The sequence below is a fragment of the Haemorhous mexicanus genome, chromosome 13, assembly GCF_027477595.1.
Source record: "Haemorhous mexicanus isolate bHaeMex1 chromosome 13, bHaeMex1.pri, whole genome shotgun sequence".
NCBI lineage: Eukaryota > Metazoa > Chordata > Aves > Passeriformes > Fringillidae > Haemorhous > Haemorhous mexicanus.
In genome coordinates this window covers 11,915,008-11,935,219 of record NC_082353.1, presented here as the reverse complement: position 1 = coordinate 11,935,219, position 20,212 = coordinate 11,915,008, and the positions used below count along the sequence as shown (strand labels likewise).

Below are 20,212 nucleotides of genomic sequence, written 5' to 3'. Positions count from 1 at the left end.
TATTTCAATCCACTCAATTGTTCAATTATTGTTCTTTTAATGTAAAAAATATTTCAGAAGATAGCACAACTTTTTAGTATCTAGTAGAAATCCTTTAGTAGCAGCTTCCGGTGTTTTTCTTATTCAGTATAGTTAATTTTATTTCTTTGAGATGGATGGATAGGAGCTGCCCAGTTGAAGGGATAAGCAGTATGTTGTCACTGCTAGATTAGGCCATTCGTCATGTGGTTTGTAACGCCTTTTTTATTTCATATTCTTATTTATCACTGGCCTGGTGTTTGTTTTTCTTGATTTAGGATTATGGCATTTAACTATATAAATAATATTGGGGTACATAATTTGTACTTTGTCATCTTGAAAGTATCAGAGTAGAAAACAAATATGGATATCAGCCCTACAAATGGGAGGAAAATGCCTTTTGGGAAAAGGGATGGTTAATAGTTGCAATTTGTGTAGTCATTGTTTATTCATACTTGGCCACCCAATGATCCTAGTGGATAGTATTTCAGAGTGCATAGCCAGATGTGTCAGTGAGATGTTCACTCTATTGCTGGGATGTTCTCAGGAATCTTTTTGCTTCTGGCTCATTGCTGTTCTTGGAGCACAGGGCTGGGTGCTGCTCCTCCCTGTTCCCCTTGTGGTGCTTGCTGGGCTTACCCAGCTCCTGGGGGCAGCTGGGATTGTGCCCACCCTGCTCTACACACGGATTCCTCTCCTGGATGGCTTTTGCTGCCTGGCTGCTCTCTACTAGTTGGCCCTCTGGCCCTCATTTTTACCCAGTTAGTTGGCTGGCCTGTCCTGGAAAACTTCCCTCTCCTGGTGGGCTGGTGAAGCTCTTGGGCTGGCCAGCCTTTTCCTTCCCTCCCCTTCCCTTTTCTCCTCTTCTCACACATGGTGTCTGCTGGCTCCCACTGTTTATCTCTCCTTGTCTCTGTGCCTCCCACTCATTTCTTAGATTTGCTTTGATCCATCCCGTCTTTGCTGCCTTCCTGTTTTTCGTCCCTCTGCTCTTTTGCTGATTTGCTTCTTTGTATCCTTGTTTTCTTCACACTTGTTCCCTGAAGACTTTTTGCTCTGGCTTTCCCTTACCTACAAGCAGTATGTATCTTTTCCAGAGCTTGCTGTTCCAACCCCCCCCCCCCCCCCCCCCGTCTGTTCATCTGATCTAGCAGCCACATTGTTTGAAACAGTTACTAACACAACACTGATTTGGGTTACAGGTTGGAGAAACTGTAATGTTTATCACTTTTTATTTGCTTTGGATATTTTTATAAGTTCTTTATAAATCTAGTCTATGCTTCCATAGAAACAACCATAGTAAAACCCCAACTGAAGCACTTTATTGTGCTTCTGTGCCTTTTTTCCCCATAATTGTGGGCTATCAAGTATCTGTGTATTCTCTATAATTCACTGTCATCTCCCTTAGGACTCTTAGAAATGTCACAACTCACTGTTTCAATCCAGACATCACAATTATAACTCTGGTCCCACAAACACTTCATTATATTAGTGTGGAATTAGAGTGATCACAATGATGGGAAAGGAAGTGCAGAGGAGATTCATGGCAGTTGAAAATTTGCCGCTGTAAAACCCTGTGAGAGAAGGCAAAAAATTGGCCTGGCCGTTCTTCTCCTGGTTCTTTCAGTCTTTGATCCAGAGTGCTTATTCAGACACAGTGATGCTGACTGAAGTTTTAGCTGAGGTAGGACTAGAGAAACAGATACCTGTTAGATGCTGTAGCACATCTGATGCAATATGTGGTTAAACCCCCTATAAATATCTACATTTTTTGTCCCTATTTAATTCAAACCTATTTTTAAAATAGTATAATAAATTACTCTAAATACTGATTAACAAGTCAGTCCCTAATGGTAACTAAACAACCTTGTCAATGGGAAAATAGTCTTATGCCCCCCATATGTGTTTTCTCCCTTCATGACAGAAATATTAATTCCATGTGAGATGACATTACTCCCATGTAGCAGCCTATTCCCTTCATGTGAATATGATCAGTCCTTCTCTCCTTTTAAAAGTTTTTGGGTTGCTTTTACACATATGTATAGATACATTTCTGAAGAAAAAAAGCTCATAGCATCTATTGAGTTGGAAAATTAATTAGACGACCTAATTGATTGTGCATGAGTTCCTCTGTGGAATGTATTCTGCTGCTGTTGCATTCACCCAGTACAGAAAATCTCAGGAGCAAATTCCTCTTGTCTTTTACTAGAAACTGACAATTAATTGAACATTAAAAACCCCCATAAAACACCACAACCATTCCTCCTCCAAAAAATAAAAAAACCCAAACCCTACCAACCATAAAACCTCGAAGAATCAAAACACAAAAAATATTACATTAAAGATCTTTTCTCATTTTATTAGAGTAGTGCCAAGAGGCCTTAACTCAGCTTGAGACTCCCTTTATCATTCAGAAAACACACAAGTCTGCATCCCAAAGCCTGTGTAGTCTAAATAGGAAAAAGCCCCACCAGCATCCAGAAATATTGGCAGTCCCACGTTCCATGTGGGGAGCTAATATACAGGGAGATTAAGTCACTTGTGTAAGGATGTACTGGGAGTCTGCAGCAGAGTCTGAAACTGAACCCAGGTCATCCCAGTCCCAGCCAAATGTCTCAACCACAAGACTCTCCCTCCTTTTCAGTATGTCAGTGTAGAAAGTAGGCCAAAAAGCAGTTTCCAACCTCTAATACAGCATTTTGCAAGGCTGTGAAGAATTATGTATTAGACAGGCATCTGGATCAGCAGCAGTTTCTGCAGATACTTTTATCTGTAAACAGAAGCAAAGCCTGTAAGGGCTTTGTAAAATTTACATAAATTATTATTTTATCAATAAATACCATAGTTAAATTTATAAAGACTGTACTTAAGTTCAACACATTTTAATGATTTTTTAAGAATGGAAAATATGTTTAGAGGACTCCTGTTGTCTGTGGCTCTCTGATTTTCTTATGTTTTAGATTCTGATGTTACTCATCCATCAGGATTCATTAGCAGTGATGCGTGGCTCCGCCAGGCTGTGCAGGGCGCTGCACCACGCGCTGTAAGCTCAGAGAGGGAGGCTGGGGTTGCATGACAGGCTAACGCTCCAGTGTTATGCAAAGGTTAAGTATTCCTGTGTTGAGAGTTAGTGAGGCTTGCAGTTTGCTGACCTAAATCTGAGTGATTCCCATTGTGTTGAGTATTTGCTTATCTTTTGGAGCATCTCTGTGTAGCCAGAGTGTAACAAAACTTCATCTTGAATCTGTACCCTGAATGGAGGAGGATAAAAAAGTGCAAGTTTGAGTGAATATGTGTACATATGTAACCATCCCCCTTCTTGAGCTGGGATCTCCCGTTTTGGGCCTGAAATCAGCATTAGTGTGTGATAGTCTACAAAGAACAGGCCAGGCTTGTTTGTTCCCCTCAGTACACTAGTTAGTTATTCACAGACACCTGGCTTGTTTGCTGAACCCCTGATTCCTTTCTCCCATATACCCCCCCCAAAAAAAATTACTTATCTAGCTCTCACTGGCTCTCATGTATGTTTTGGGCCACTTCACGACCTCCATGATTTGAAACCATTAATCCCAGACGTTGTGTGCATTTACACAGATAAATTTCAGTGATTGTCATGGAAAAAAACCCATCAGCTTTGATGGGATGTGTGCAGCATGAAGGTGAGAGAAGCCTTGTTTTCTAAAATAAATGAGAAATTATTCAAAATGATGATCAGTGTAATGGACCATTCAGTACACATGGCAGTTTCCAGGATTCTGATGCTATTCCTTGTAAGCACATAATTAGTAAATTACAACTGGAGTGTGTCACTTTCGGCTGAACCATTGTGGCCCAGCTATTGCCAAGAGGCCTCTGTAGCTGGCTGGGTCTCTCTTCCCCAACACCCTCCCAAACACTGGCTGTTTTCTGTGTTAGGGGGTGTCCATGCAGTCACAGACAATGGGATTCCCCCACTGAAGGATTGTTCTCTCATCAAAGTCAGTGAGTCTAACCTTTCCCTTGTAACTGCAGCTGGGCTTCATGCTGCATGTCATGGCTGGACACTCACAAAACCAAGCAGTTCTATCTAACAGAAAGGAAAGAAAAAACTGTAGGATTGTAGTCGTAGTTTTTGAATGTTCCTGTTGAAGGCATTCAAGCCGGTGACTGTTTCCAGGTTTTGATGATTTGTCCTACATGTGGAGGCAAATGAAAACTTAGGACCTGACATTCCCTTCAGAAATAGAAGAGATGCCAGTTTCCAGTGCTGAGGTAAAAATAGATTTGCAATATCTGTTAGACTAAAATAGTGTATACAGAGCAAGTGTGATGAGTGAGAAAAGGCCAAAGGCATCAGCACAGCTGCTATTAAAAACTTAAAAAGTGTTAAACAATATGCTAAGAAGGTGGAGTTGCTTACACTTTCAGTAAATGTATGAAAACTTTCCAATATTTTTCTGGAGTATTCATGGTAATTCAAAGTCTCTTAGAAAAACTTGCGGTTCTTCTCGACTAATTACCTAATTAGAACTTTTTGGTTCTTTAATAACTTAAATTAAAGAACCAAAAAGTGCTCTTCATTACATCACTAATGGGAGTCAGTAAAGACCTTTTGCTCTTCTCTCCTGCTGCATGCAAGTAAGAAGAGAGCTGGACCCTCAGTTTGAGAATTGTCTGTGGATTAATATCCCTCCTTATCACCATCCTTCCCATTTTAAGATATTATTATTCTGTATTCTCTCACTGCTTGGGAACATCAGACTTTTGATGTGGTTTTACAAAGAGTTTAATTGACAATTGTCATAAATATTTTCTATAATCTTAGATTAAAGATGTGAGGGTCATCAGTCACTTGAGGCCAGTCCTTTACTGACGCTGGGGGACATCCACCCATTAGTGCTAAGCAAAGAGAAGGCTCTTTCAACCAAGTGGTCAGTGAAGGCAGGAATGACAGAAGGCCTTAAACAATAATATCAGTAATGAAGCACATGTATTCGCATCTCATGTACTTCATATTGGTGGGTATAATATATATTTAATAAAATTACACTTGCTTAGTTGAAAACTCGTGAATCAAGATAGGATCATTTTCCTCCTTGGTTTTTTACTTCTAGTAATAGAAATTGAATACATGTGATAATTCTAGAGTTTTGGTATATATTCTGTAACATTTCAACAGAGACACCTCAGGCTTATTCAGAGTGAAACAGTGCACATTATTGCTGTGTTTATTTTTGGACCACAGTCTTAATGCAAATCCCATATATGTGGTTATGCAAAATGATCCAGATTCTGGTCATGATTACCCTGGTGTACACACAGAGTGATGCCACAGTTTCATTGAGGAAGAAATCTGATCCTGTAACACAGAGGGCTTGCATGGTATTTCAATTAGGTAGTTGATGTGTTTCACCATAGAGTTAGAGGTGAGGTATTAGTGTCTGAAGCAATTCTCGTATGTCATTGACTTACATTTTTAATGCTTCCTGAGATTTTTGGTGGGTTATTGTGCAACCATGAGGTGAAATAATTGTTAAAATATTTCTGTAAAAATCAAATACTCTGTGTTGTCACTGTTTTCCAAATATTTTTCATGTCTTTTTAGCTGGCTGTATAAAATATAAAACTCTGTGTTACAGCCTTACACAAGAAGAATAGTATTAGTTTTTCCAAAGTCTTTCAGCTAGGAAAAAAAAAAATATTTACATCATATCAAGTCTGTCATCACTAAGATCATATCACAGAAATACATAGATATGAGAATACAAAAACCTGAGTGAGTATCTGGTTGAAGAAATTTGGCCAGGGAGCTGTCTGCCATGTGGAGAAGAGTCTTTACAGGGATACAATCTGTTTGCCCCTTCCTTTCACTCAGTGGAAGGTTTCCACCTTTATAATTTCTCAGGAGTGCTGGTCTTTTTGGATTATGGGAAAGAGGGAGCTTGCTTCAGACAAGTTTGATGATTCCTGTTATAAAGGAGTAAAAGGTATTGATTGTTCTAATCACCATGTTAAAGAGCTGCCAGAAGTTCAGCGTTCTGTTAGGACCAAAAAAAGCTATTTGTGTATGTATCATTAAGTTAACATTTCATTGCAGCACTCAAACCATCATTATTACACTTCATGCCTTCCTACATTGAAAGCAAGTTGACTTCTCTCCATTCCTGCTGTATGTTTCCTCCTGCTGTGTTTCACTGAGCTTCAGCACTGAAAATCAGTTCCCTCTCTCCCTCCCATCTCCCCTTTTTGTTTATAACTGGTTTTCAGTTCTGGATTGAGTTCCATTCCAGTGCTCTGTAATTGCATTTTGTTTCATGGCACTGCAGAGGACTATTTAGATTTTAGAAAAGAAAAGGTTAGTTCTAGTGTATTGTACCGCTCGATCTCCTTTGTAAATGTGAGCAGTATCTCTTTAAATTGTACATTGCATTGTCTGAAAGCATTTTCCCTCTCTTTGGATGCCTCTCTATGTAATATTCTGTAAGTCATGAGGTTCTATTTTTCTTAAACAGTTTGCACTGCGTTTGGATAGTCTTAGTTACTTTAGTCAGTGTCTTTTGAAGCCAAAGAGAAAAAAACACAAACAACCCAGAGCTTGTCTACTAGTTTGTCTTCACCATGCTAGTTAGTGGTTAATACTTAGTGGTATGTAAGAGAGTTTCTATAACGTGGCACTCCTAAGAACGCTTTTGAAAAAATAGTGATAAACTTCAGTCAACTCTTTTTAAATGGAACGTGCAAAGTTCTGTAGTGGAATCCATTCTCCTTAATAATCATCTGGTCTTGACAATAAATATGTCACCAAAGCTAGTTACTTTTTAGCAGAAAGGGAGATGAAAATAAAGTCAGAATTTTATTTAATTGTTGCTAGCCTGTGAAAGATATTGGAAAAATTAAAATCTGCAAGGACACAGTCCTTATACAGCAAAGTAGGGTTGGCTAGGGTTTGTCAGGTAACTGACTTCAGAAATGAGAAGTTATTCTACATTTAGCTGCATTGCTTACTGTTTTCTTCATCATGGAAAAGAATAAAATGTGGTAACAATTTTCTGTATTTGGATTGCTGCTGCACATAATTGGGAACAACAGAACTAAGGCTTTGATTTTGGTGAAATGCTTAGTCTGCATGTTGGATTAAAATGTGTGCAACAAATCACTCCAATTCTGTAATAATAATTTTTGAACACTATTTTTTTATTTTATTACTGTAATGTTATTACTTTTCAGCTACAGACTTTGAGAACTGGGTCAGTTGCAAGAACAAAATTGGCATAAAAATAGTTGTATATTTGTTCTGGAAAATAGATTGCCAGCATACTTCATAAAATAGTCAGCCTGAATTTTTCTGTGCATCAAATGTAAGTGATAATGTTAGTCTCATATTATTAGTAAGCTATTATTTCAAAGTCCTATTCTTTAGCCAGTATCCTAGGAAGACTAGATAATATTTGCTAGATAGACATGTTAAACAGATCATCTGTGCAGAAATGTATTTGTGAAGCAGCTTACGGAATGGAAAATAAATTTAAGCTGAAGTGTGCCAGCAAGTCAATATATGAGAACAATTTGCTGCAAGCAAAGGTGAGGAAGACATGAAGAAATGGGGTCATCAGATTCATGAATTAAAGGGTAATATTCCTGGGGTTGGGTTATATGAGGCAGTAACTAACTTTTTGGCTGCCTAATACAGAATAAAGAGTTATGGTACCAGTGTTAGATATGCTTCCTTGGATATTTTTTTCCTCTTGTGAAAATAATGAGAAGCAACTTGGAGCTGTGATCTGTCCGCAGCACAGCTGTAGTAGTTTGAGACATTTCTTCTGCCAGGTTTATATCCCTGCCAGAAACAGTGCCTGAATGGTTGCTCTCTGAGTCCCTAGTTCCAGTGACATCTTAGCACTAGCCAGTGTTAAATCTCAGCTATTTGAGCTCAGTGCTGTGCTGTGCACTGAAGCAGCTGCGAAATGGTCTTGCTTATATGTGAAACCATCTCTGGCACTGGAAGGGAGCAGACAGAAGTGGCATGGTGATAATTTCTTCACATACCACATCCACATCCAAACCTACCAAACCTCATTGGTAAGAAGTGTCAGACATCATAGGAAATAAGTTTTTAAATATTTACAGAGTTTTGTTTTCTTTCCTTCTGAACACCCTCTGATATCTTTGCCATGTACTTTCCAATGATGACACATTGGGATCTGACTGGGGTGAGTAATGGTGTCTGGCTGGGGGGAGGAGAGGACAGGGAGTGCTTAACAGTGAGTAATTATTTAAGGAAATGGTCTGTGTGGAAAGAAAAGTGTGTTGTGATTGGATGCATTTATCAACTGGCCTTTCAGTGTCACCTGTGGACAGAGCATTATTGTGTCTGAGTTTTTAAATAGTTGGAAGTCAGTTTATTGAACTAACTTGGGAATGTGTCAGGGTCTGGTCTTGATTTGGTCTGTAAATTGAGATGTGAGGCTGTCCCCTATTAGAAAAGATGGAAGTAAATGATAGTTATCCCGTGGTCATCCCTGAGCATAGTCATTCACTTTTCTGATCAGAAGTTAAAAGTTGTAAGCTTTTGTATGCAAAATATTATTTCATGATCAGTATAATTTCAAGTCTACAAGCAACTGACAGGAAAATTTTGCAAGTGAAGATGGAGTTACAAGCTTGTTGCTCTTCCCTGTTTTCTTTGTATGGTGACACACAGAGGTTTGCATTAACTTTTGATGAGGTTCATGTATGTAGAGCCTTTTGTTTGTTCTCTCTGTCCTCTAAAATCGGGAGATTTTAGTATGTCTGAAAATACCTAGAATCACTTTGGTTTTGGAATTAAGCCTAAAGTGCTAAACCTTTGTGTTCTGTAACTCTGCTATGGTGATGCTCACTGCTACAGTCAGCTTGGTCATGCTGTTTTCTGTCAGTGCCAAGACTCTATGCAATTCTTTGAATTTTACTGCAAAAGTTCTCATTTCAGACACAGCACATCCTGCCTTCAGAAATGAGGCACATTATAGTTTTCCCCATCATCTTCAAGTGTTCTACTACCTTCTCTGAAGAGAGTGAAATGACTTAAATACAGTGAAACGTACAGTAATGGATACTGTGTTTTTCCATGTTTCTGTATTCTTTGGCTGTGTGGGATCAGGTTCCAAAGGAGCATTCTCAGGTTCAAGGGACTGTGACTCCCTTTTCTAACATGTGACTGAGCAGTGGAACTGGCTGCCAGGTGCAGTGGGTTGCACCTGGGCAGCGCTGAGCCGCTGTGCAGAGATGAGATGGTGTTTCTGCCCTGTGCAGTCTCTCTTCCAATGTCCCTCTTTTATCCCCAGCTGGTAAAAAAAACCCAAACAAGCCTTGAAACAGCAGAAACAAAACTGCTGCCAGGCAGGAAAATAAGTTGTACTAATGATCAGCTTTAAGGTATTTCACTTGCCTTAGAGCCCTTTCTGACCTTTCTTTCATTATTTGTATGATAATGGAATATTCCTTTCTTTCCCTTTCTCCCTGTACTCAAGAAAGGGAAATTGCTGCTTTGTGTTGCCAAGGGGAGTTTCAGTTGCACAGCAGTCTTGGCTGTGTTTGGGGGTTCATGCTGAATTCTCCCCTGTGAGGTGCTAACAGCTGGGAGTAGCTGGGTTTGCTACTTAGGCAGTGCTGCAGCCTGAGGTACTGTGGGAACTGTGCATGCTACCTGTGGAGAGCTGGAAAAACACCACTAGTTTATCATTGGCCATTTTTCTGTGATGGCAAGAGGTGGCATTTTCCTGTTTTCTGTAATGAGGTCTTGATCTTGATCAGATAAATGCTGGCTTGCTGCAGTCTCATCCTTTGACCTTTGCACTCATTCAATTTTCATTTATTTTTAAGAGAGATGAAGGAGTCTGTCAACTTCCCTTAACAGATGGTTATCAGTTTGCAAAATCAGGCTGTTAACTTGAAACATCAAGAACTCTATTAGGATATTTTTAGTGAATCCTAGAGGATAGAGGGACCAAATTTTATCCAACCTCCTTGCACTAGCATAATTGCTTAATCCAGGTTCCATTAGTTGGCAAAATTTTTGAACTTTATTTTTACATTAAAAACTATATTGTGCTTGAAACAAAGCAGAAGTTACTGTGAACTAGGAGCTTAAGATGTGTGCCTGGTGCCAGAAGTCTTGCACTGTCCTGGTGCTTGTAGTCTCTTTGGTGCTGTCCAGAATTACGTGGAACAATTATCATTACTTATTGCTGTGCTTGGTTTTGATCAAAACCTGCCAGGACTACATATTTCAGCAGCCTCTCTGCTGCTTTTAAGAATATGAAGGATCTTTTGAGAAGTTCACTAAAAATATTTGATGGTTCTGACTGAAACAGGAATGAGCTCTAGAACAAAATGCAACTTGATTCTTTCCTGTGGAATTAATAAGCTGAATTGTTGTGTGGTATAAACCAGTGTCATTTCATTGTCCTCTTGCTCTTCTTGACAGTATATTAACTTAATGTGGTTCTACTGTGTCTACCATCTTCTGAGTTGTCTGAAGCTCCCTGTGGAATTATTCCTTATCAAAATAGCTAAGAAGTATTTAAAGAAGCAGATAAAATTGTTAGATAATGGCTACTGCCTTACTGAGGGCTGCTTGCACGTGCTGAAATTTGCATTAGAAGTGACTCAAAAGATTTGAATTACCATTCACACATATTAAATCATTTTACTAAAATAATTTCAAGCCTCAACATTCTTCAGTTAAGTTAAAGTTATCCTTGAGGAAAAAAAAAAAAAGGCAACCCATACAAATTGTGTAATAGCTTTTCTGGATATATTTTCCTTCTTTCTCTCTTTCCAGCTCCTGACTGGTCACTGGTACCTTGTGTTTGAGCTTTACTTATTGAAGTAGTTTGAATAATTGCAAATTACATGAATGTATAAGGAAACTTTGATGCTACAAAATAAGGATTGGTATTTTAAGCTCATATCCTCTTTTCATTTTGCTACTGTGTTAGTAGAATCTCATTTTCTTCTCGTAGGCCTTCATCTTGCAATAAGTAAAAAATCTAAAACTCGCTATTTAAAACACTTCCATTTTAAAGTTTTTTTATTATTTGGCCTCTGTATGAAAAATGAATTGATGTGTGGATTTCTTTGTGGCCTTAGGCTGGCATGTACATTCAAATGATCTTTTTCATATGGATTTTCTGACCTTTAGAATTCTTCATTAAGAGTAGAGAAGAAAAAAATCTTAGTTGTGAAAATGTGGAACACTGTATTTGAGAAAATAGAAGGAAAGCAGTATTTAGAGGAAAACTGAGTATTAGGAGTAAAATTTATCCAGGCAAACTATTTGGTGAAAATTAAGTCTGTAATTCTCCATACTGAAGTGTTATGAACTTGATTAATAACAAATAGGAGCTGGACTTGCTTGGTTTTGAGTGCACATTCGACCCACATCTTGTTACTGAGACCTGGTGGAAAGATTTGCATGATTATGAAGTTAACTTCATTGGGTTCACCATGTTTCTAAGCCATATTAGCCACTGCTAAGTCATTTATAGCTTGAAAGCAAACAATTGTAAATGCTGATCCATTCATATCCTACCATAAAACACAAGATGAGTTATTCACTACTGTCTGACGCCTGCTCCCACTGCGACAGAGAACAAAATGACTCCTTTCTAACCCATCTATATATAAACGGCAGAGGGACAATCTACAATGGGGGATTTCATTCTGGGGAGGCACCCGGAAGATTTCCTGCTGCCAACACAAAACTTTGGCATTTCTAAAGAAATTGTTGTCTCTTGTTTTAATATTTGGAGTTACAACATTGGGAGTTTTGCATAGAGTAAAGCACATATTCTTATTTTGATCAAGGATGAAAAATCAATCTAGGAAATAGTTTTTTTTATTTGATAAGTATAATTGATCATTATTTATTTGTATTAATTTAGGGAAAAACTTAATAGAAGCTGTAGTGTGGGAAATTGATATGGGAATTGAAGGGATACAATAAGAAATACCAAGCCAAAGAAAGTTAAGATGATGATAAGGAATTAATTAATCAAGGGCAAGAGAGATATTTGAGATTCTGACTCGTTTCATTATGAGACTGATGGAATTGCTAGAGAAGGGTGGGAAAAGTGTTTGGTAAATGTACCTGTACTGTTTGGAGGGGATAGGACAGGAATTTTGTACTTGAAATCTGATAGCCTTTAAGGCTGAAATTAAATAGCAGGAATTGGATTTAGATATTTTTATACAGCTAGTCCAGCTAACCGGGGAGCCTGAAAATAGCTAGTGGGTTCTCACAGGCTAATTTACCATAGAACTGGAAACACAAGACAAATTTCCAGATGCTGAAAGAAAATTTTTGTTGATCCAGTATTTTAAAAGGAAGAGAGGTTGTCTGAGTGATTATAGGTGTGTTAAACAGATAAAAGATAGAATGGCACTTATTGGAGTGATACATAGTTAATGAAGAACAAATGGTATTTAGTGTCACTTAGTATGAGTTCATCAGAGAAAGGTCCTTCAATCTAACTCAATATCCTTTCTGATACCATCATGTTAATTGATGAAGAGAACAGTAGCAATATAGCATTATTGCTTGCCTTACAGGATTTCTGTAAGCCATTTTATTAATTGTATCAGAATGGCTTGATGAATTATCAGAATTACAGCATATGGACACACCATCTCTGGTTGGCATGAAGATTTATTAGATGATAGGCTTCAGGGTGCATCTCGTGTGGGGAGATGGAGCAGATGGGAAAGACATCCATTCTCAGTTCATCCCTATTTAACACTTTTCAGCAATGGTTTAGTGAAAGCTTATTACTGTTAGCAAAGTTTGGATGTGGATGAAAATTGGAGGAATTTATAATGACATGACTCCAAGGCAGTGTGGATTGCTTAGTGACCTTGGCTGAGGGATCTGGTAACTACTTCAGTACAAAGAAACAACAGGTTCATAATTTGGTGGCTGTGCTTACAGTATGCTGGACTCTGTCCTGGTGCACCATAACAATAAAAGCATTTTAGTTGTTTGTAAAGAATTAACTGGAGTGTTCGCCCTGGATGTCCAGGAGACAGCAGGAGCTGGCACTACCCCTGCTTGGTTTTTGCCCTTGGAGGATGGAACAAAATGAAGCTTACTGGTTCTTTGTTAATGTCTTAGTTCGTTTCTGTCTGTTGGCTGGGGCCTGTCCTACCATAAACAAATCAAAGCAGATGTGTTCCACATGCCCTCCATTCAGCTGTAGGCAAAGCTTGCCCACATATCTGGTACAGCATATGCCTGAATAGCAGTGAAAACTGTCCTCAGAAAACTTTCTGTAGTCTGTATTTGCTTCCTATGAGCCTCATTTGAGAACAGCCATCCAACTTGTGGAAATAAACATACCCTAACTCTTTTATCAGTATTCTTTTAAATAATGCACTGAATATAATATTTCTAAAAGAAACTGATGAAAAGATCCTTGGAAGAATATTATGAGTGATTAAAGGAAGCAGCAAAGAGGACCGACAGATATAACATTCCTGGTAAAATAGTCACAGTTTGTTTTCAGTGGACTTGAATTAAAGAGAGAGAAAAAAATCCTCTGTGGAACACTTCAAACATAAATTGTTGGGTTGGTGGGCAATTTGTGTGAAAATGAACTGCCGAAATGTGTTGTTTTGCTTTATTAGCAGTGTTCTCTGTATTTCTGTTGAGAAGCTGATCAGGTTTCCTGTTTTTGGCACAGATTACAGGACCGGCCCTTGCTTCACTTTGGTAACCAACCAGATGTGCCAGGGCCAGCTCAGTGGAATTGTCTGCACAAAAACCCTGTGCTGTGCAACTGTTGGGAGAGCGTGGGGCCACCCCTGTGAAATGTGTCCTGCCCAGCCGCATCCCTGCCGCCGAGGCTTCATTCCAAACATTCGAACGGGGGCCTGTCAAGGTAAGTTACCAGCAAAGCTTCCCCAAAAGCTGCTGAAATTGTTACTGGATTAATCTTAATTGAGTTACACTGCTGTGAATAACCTGTCCTAAGCCATTCTCAGCTATATGTGTGAAGAATGGAAAAACACTGTCAGATGCATTACTTCATGATTCAGTGAGTGCCTGATGTTCAAGTGAGTACATTAGTAACTCAGGTCATGTGAGAGCAGCCAGCATCTTAATGAATTTCTTACTGCCAGCAGTGCTTTCCCTTGGTTCTGTAATGGTGTTTTTCTGAGTGTACCACTCGATCATTCTGTGGAGGAATTTGTTCTTTCAGAGAGCACTCAGAACATGCAAGCATCAATCTGTGGCAATAATGCCCCAATTACCTGGTGTGAGATTTTTTAGCTAAAAGTTGTGTAACTTGGATTCATCTTGGATTTCTTATCTCTCAAGCTCCATTGCTTTGACCTGGAAAAAAGTGCCTCTCGTGCCATTTGTAATGCCTTATTATATATTTTATACAATTTTGGAAATGCCTTTGCATTTGTTTCAAATCATAAAATCCACCCAGATGTTGCTTACTTCTTTCAGAGCATGCCTTACTGTAGAAAGTCCTTACACTGCTTTTGGCTTTTATTCTAATACTTCCAGCTGTATAAATTCTTTTATTGTCTGGATGTCTGACAGGAAACAGGAGAAAGTTAACAGGGGCAACTATGTATTAAACTGATGTGGATTATACATTCCCAGCACCATATCTTTGGGGCCAGTTTATTTCAATCTGTCTAACATTTTCTAATAAGCTACAATATTTTTGAAAATAGGGAAGATAAAGATTATAAATCTATGAGTAATTTTATATAATCATGAATTTCCTATGAAGGGACTTCAAGGCATTCCATTGCATTAAAGATGTAGATACCCTCTGTCACAGGCCAAGTCATGGCTGGTGCCTGCAGACAGACGTGATGAACTTCGAGATAGACAATATGGTCGTGTGCACTGCATGAAGTACTCATATTTTGACCTCAGTGATTCTGTTCCCCCTCTCACTGTAAAGGTCAGGACTAAATTGTGCAGGAATCTGTGAACTGAGGTTCTGGACACTTTTGAAAGCTTATGTACATAAATATGTGGCCCACACCCCTGAAGTTATGCCACACCTAGTTATATCCCTTTTGTTTGTGTCATGGGAAAGCTGCAGTGAACTCTCCAGTGGTTTTGTGCAGTTTGGAATAAGGATACTTCTGCTTACTGCAAATTTCTTAGCAAGCAGCTACATTGATGCTGATCAGTATGTGGTGCCAACACAGTTTTGGCCCAATATGTTTGACTTGTATTTTCCAGTTTTCCCTTCTTAAGTATTGCATTTGTAATTTCAACAGATCTTTTATGGAATCATGTATTAGCTTTATTTTTCATGCAATTGTATTAAGTCCTTTTGAAATCAGATAACATCCATTCAGACTGAAGACATTTCAGGGATTTCACATCCATTTTCAATGTAAATAAAGGAAAACAGGTTAAATAAAATCCAGGTTCTCTGAAGAGAAAAAGAAATCGTTATTATTGTGTGAGGAAGTAAAAAAAAATAAAGAAATAGTGAGGGCAGGCAAGGTTATTTTCAAAAGTAAATAGAATATCACTGCCCAAATTTTGACTTTGGCTGAAAGTTAAATTAATATCACAGCTGAGATTGTTAAAGATGCAAAGAAGAAAAATAAAACCAAAAGGTGGGATTTTGAAACAGACATCATGACTCAGAGGCATGACTTCTGTTTCTTTAGTTTTTGAGGTTTTTTAATTCAGTACAGTGCCATGAAGTCTGGCTGATTGCTGTTGCTAAAGCACAGCCCATTGCTGTAGCTCAGGTCACAGCAGCTCTGTGGCTGGGTCGAGGCTGCTGAGGCTGTGCTCATTCTGTGACCTCCCAGCACAGCGGTTCCCCCAGGGACAGCTCTTGCTGCTGCTGCTGCCCCCTGCCCTGGATCCCTTCACCCAGGGACCTTTACAGAACACTCTGCCATGTGGTGCAGATATGCTCCTTGGTGTTCCTGAGACTTCCTACTTGTGGCTCCCAGGAAAACTGCCTCAGCCTTTGGTACAGACATAATACTTCGCTTTTCAGACTTCAAGACACATTATAGCAGTGTCTCTGGGATTTATAAAGAGAGATTTGAAGGCATCATCTCCTTCAGCTTGTGTCCCTACACTGAAACCTATGTCAGTGTGAAGCCCAAGAGCTCAAGCAATCAGCTTTTAGCAGCAGCAGCTAGTTCTCCTGAGGAGATGGGGGAATCTGGGAGTGGAGTGCTCTGTGCTTCTGAAGGAATTCATGAGCAGCAGAGACAGGGCAGCCCCTGGGGACTGCGAGCCAGACTTCCTCAGTGTCCTATTGCAATGCCACTTCTCCGCCTCCTTTAGCCTCGTTTCTGTGGCTGTTATTAAGCCATAGCAACACTTCTGCAGCTAAGTGACGACACACATGTTGTTGTGCTAAAATAATTGTGAGGCCACAGACTGGGGCCTCTTGAAAATGTTTGTCTTCAGCTTACTACCTAGCCTGTGATATCAGCTTTGTTGTTTCATTTTCCTTGGTGAAAAAATGAAAAGCAAAGAAAGAAAAAATAATAGGGAAAAACCCCTCAAATTTATAAATTTGAGGTCATTAAGCAGGTCATTAATAATTCCTTCTGAAACATTAATTATGCCTATGAAACTTTTTGAGTCAAATCCTAACCACAGTCTAATGTCTTTGGTGCTGATCTCGCTGGAGTGTCAAGTTAATAGTTTCCAACAGAAATGACTCTGCAGTTGCTGTACCTCTCTCCATGAGACCCCCTCCATGCACACTGCAACTGCTCCTCTATGCTGGTGGCCTAAGCACTGTATGGAGTTGCCAAGATTTCTAAGGGGGCAAGTGATTTTGGGTGACCAGCTTTAGACACTTCAAAGAAACTTGAGTTCTGGCAGGCGGTGTTTTCTGCACACCATTCCCCAGATGTTTTGGAAAAACAAAGCAATAGCAGTTAGATATTTAATGTCTGTAACAATAATAACCATGTGATTTCTTGCAGAAAATATTTAGAGTACTGTACTTAATCATACTTTGCATAGAGTAATTACAAAATTAGTGTCTGTCTTCCCAAGCAAGTATCATAATATTATGATGGGTGAAGAACGGATTTAGGCATATTTCATTTCTGTGTAGACAAATTATTATGGCTGTTCTTGAGAAATGAAATAAAAGTGGGTGTTTTTTCCTTTTTTATATCACAGATGTGGATGAATGCCAAGCCATCCCTGGGATCTGTCAAGGGGGAAATTGCATTAATACTGTTGGATCTTTTGAGTGCAAATGCCCAGCTGGACACAAGTTTAATGAAGTAACACAAAAATGTGACGGTAAGAACTTCTAGAACTTTATTCTGAAAGTAGAAGGGTGAGTGTCTTCTTTTGGGGTTTGTAACAGTTTGTGACAAACTTAATGTCTCTTCTGCTGTGAGCATGCAGGTATTATTTACAACAAATACAAATAGGGGTACTCTCTCCCAAACCAGAGAATGTTAAATATTGGCCCTACAACTTGTAAAGCCTTTTTATTCACGTAACATTTCCGACTTGAAGGTACATCTACCATTAAACATTAAAACATTAAAATACTTTCTAACTGATATGTTGCTTTAGAAATGCTTGAGGCACATGTTTCTTTGTGGATCTTGACCAAAAACTGTATTTGACTGGAAGATTCAACACATTCCTACCCACTCAGATGAACTCTGTTTAACATAACTGAGAGTTTGACATTGCTGTGTGAAGACTGCTGGATTGAGCTCTAAACTCAGCCTTGCAGTTGCATATGTTACAGAAGGACAAACATTTTATCTTCACTTACTAGTCATCCTAACTTGGGCGTACAGCAGGTGCTAGATATTAGTGTGGAAATTTGCAGTGTGTGATTATGGAATCGTGCTGGTTTTTTACTGTGATTTGATAGGATTTTTTTTCTTTCTAATATAATAATCAAGCATAGATGTCACCTTTGCTTTAAGAGAATTTTGAGTAGATAAGGAACATAGTACTAAAATGTGTTAGTTGCACATTATGGATTTGTATTTACAGTGAAGTCCAGATAATGTTTAAACTCTTGCAATTGATTCTACTTTCAGTCATTAGACTAAAATTAACTTGAGTAGACAAGCTTCATAAGTGGATAGTGATTTTGGAATGCCAACTTTCAGTATAATAAAAGTATTTGTTGCATCAAGTTCCCTTTAAGAAGCACTCAAAACTTTTTAGTTATTTTAGAAGAATTATGAATTACTCTTTCAAAAGAAAAACAGCTATTTTAGGCAAAACTTTATAATTTATTTGCAGGTTAGGGAGAACAATTTCAGAAGAGCTTGTACACAGCATGGTTTACATATTGCCTGCCAATGATTTTGGCAGAATGTCACCTACATTTAGAATAGAGCAACATTGCAAATGCTTCCTTCTGTGGATGAAGTACCAAGAATGTGGTGAATAGGAGAGACTGAGCATGTGCCTTGTTAAGTATTAGTATATGAAAAGCTGAGAGCTGTAGGCTGCATCTCATAAACATTTTGATGGTGTTTTTCAATTGCTGAATCATTTTAAAAACAAACCTCAACCAACAACCAAATAACAAAAACCCCCAAACAGTGACCACCTTAAGAACCTGCAGTTGCTAACAGTTAAGGAAGCTGACTCAGCAACCTGTAGGTGTAGGTTGCTGTGTTCCCAAATCCTGCTACAAATTTCCTCCCCGTTTTGTGAAGTCCCTTTGCAGTGATCACCTGGCTGCAAAGATCAGATGAATTTTTCCTTCTTCAAATTCATACCTACTGATTTTTGAATCTCTGCAGACAGAGAGTTACTTTCAGTACATCTGCATATTGTATGTACCAAGCAATTTTAGTTAAAGCTGTGTAGGTATTAATAGAATTCAAAGAATTAGAAGCACCACCTTTATACTAGTGGCATGAAATAAGATAGGAACACAACATTTAAAAGCATGATCATGCATTCATCCTGTTCTTTCTAAATTATGTTTTGAATTGTGTAGGTCAATATAAGAAAGTTTTTTGGTTCACAGTAATTAGCTGTATTTAATTCTGATACATAATGAATAACACCTGATTGTTTGCTTGGTTTAGCTTCATATTTAGCAAGTAGGACTTCTAGCAGCTGTAATATGCCCTTGGTCACTGATTTAGTTCAACTGGGAGCTACCTGCTGAATTACATTACTGGTTTTTTAGGGGGTCTCCGCTAAAGTAAGATCATAATAGCAATTGTCAAGGACAGGTAGAGAATCAACAAGATGGAAAAGGAGGGGGGTTGGCCAAGGTTCTCTTTGTTAGCATAGCTGGTGGAAATCTGTATTTTAACTGCTACATTATTTCACTGTTTGATATAACCATTTCTTTTAAATTTGCACTACTGCTGAGGTAAATTCTATTTTTTGTGGTGACCGGGGGAGTAATTTTTCCTGGAGTGACATTTAAGTCTGCAAGTAAATCAGATATACTTACCTTGGTAAAACTCACATACTTAACAACGACAATGTTGCTTATATGGACGTCAACACTAATATAAATAGTGAAATACTGTTTGGGTTAGGCTCAATCCTAAAATAAAGAGTGATGATTTTGCTTTTAAAAAGGTCGGACTCTATATAAACTGTGGCAACACTGACTTTAAGATAAACATTGGTGAATTTGAGTCAGAAAATGCTTGAATCTGATCCATTTACGATTGCATTTTTCTCTGTTAATTAAGGGCTTTATTCAGACCAAAATTCAATTTCCACATTTTTTGTCACTGAGACTTGTGGGACTCCTGTGGTGTATAATCTTGGAGCAGAAGCCAGAAGTCTCTTAGCAGTGCTCCCAGGGCACTCGGACTTGAGTCTTTGGCAACATCCTCGAAGTAGCAGTGAAAAAAAGGTCACACCCCTCTCACACACCCAAGTGAGGAATGTGACCCACATCAGGACAACTAGCAAGATGCTGGGGAAGAATGTGTGCACAGGGGACCCAGGGCCTTGCTCCACTTAAGATGGCTGAGTCTGCAAACTTGAGTTATCTGTGTGCCATCCCAGTCCCTCCACTACTTTCCTGCAAAGGCAAGGGGCCACAAAAATATTACGGCATCCCATGCTTTACCTAGGAGACCAGGAGTTGTTAGTTTTTATATTACTGTCTTCACAGAAGAAGTAGAGCTGAGATCCTTTCTACTTGCTAAAATGCTCATTAATGGTCCTGTGAGACTTTGGGTGTTCCCCCATCTG

At 38.8% G+C, this 20,212-nt stretch overlaps 1 protein-coding gene across 1 annotated transcript in view; it reads left to right on the top strand.

The window, feature by feature from the left end:
• The window catches only part of FBN1 (fibrillin 1), a 141,919-nt gene that overhangs the window by 37,842 nt on the left and 83,865 nt on the right, over nucleotides 1–20,212 (top strand). Inside the window, exons 7-8 of the mRNA XM_059858378.1 lie at nucleotides 13,716–13,913; nucleotides 17,180–17,305. Of these exons, the coding sequence (XP_059714361.1) occupies nucleotides 13,716–13,913; nucleotides 17,180–17,305 (324 nt within the window). The remainder of the gene's footprint in view (nucleotides 1–13,715; nucleotides 13,914–17,179; nucleotides 17,306–20,212) is intronic.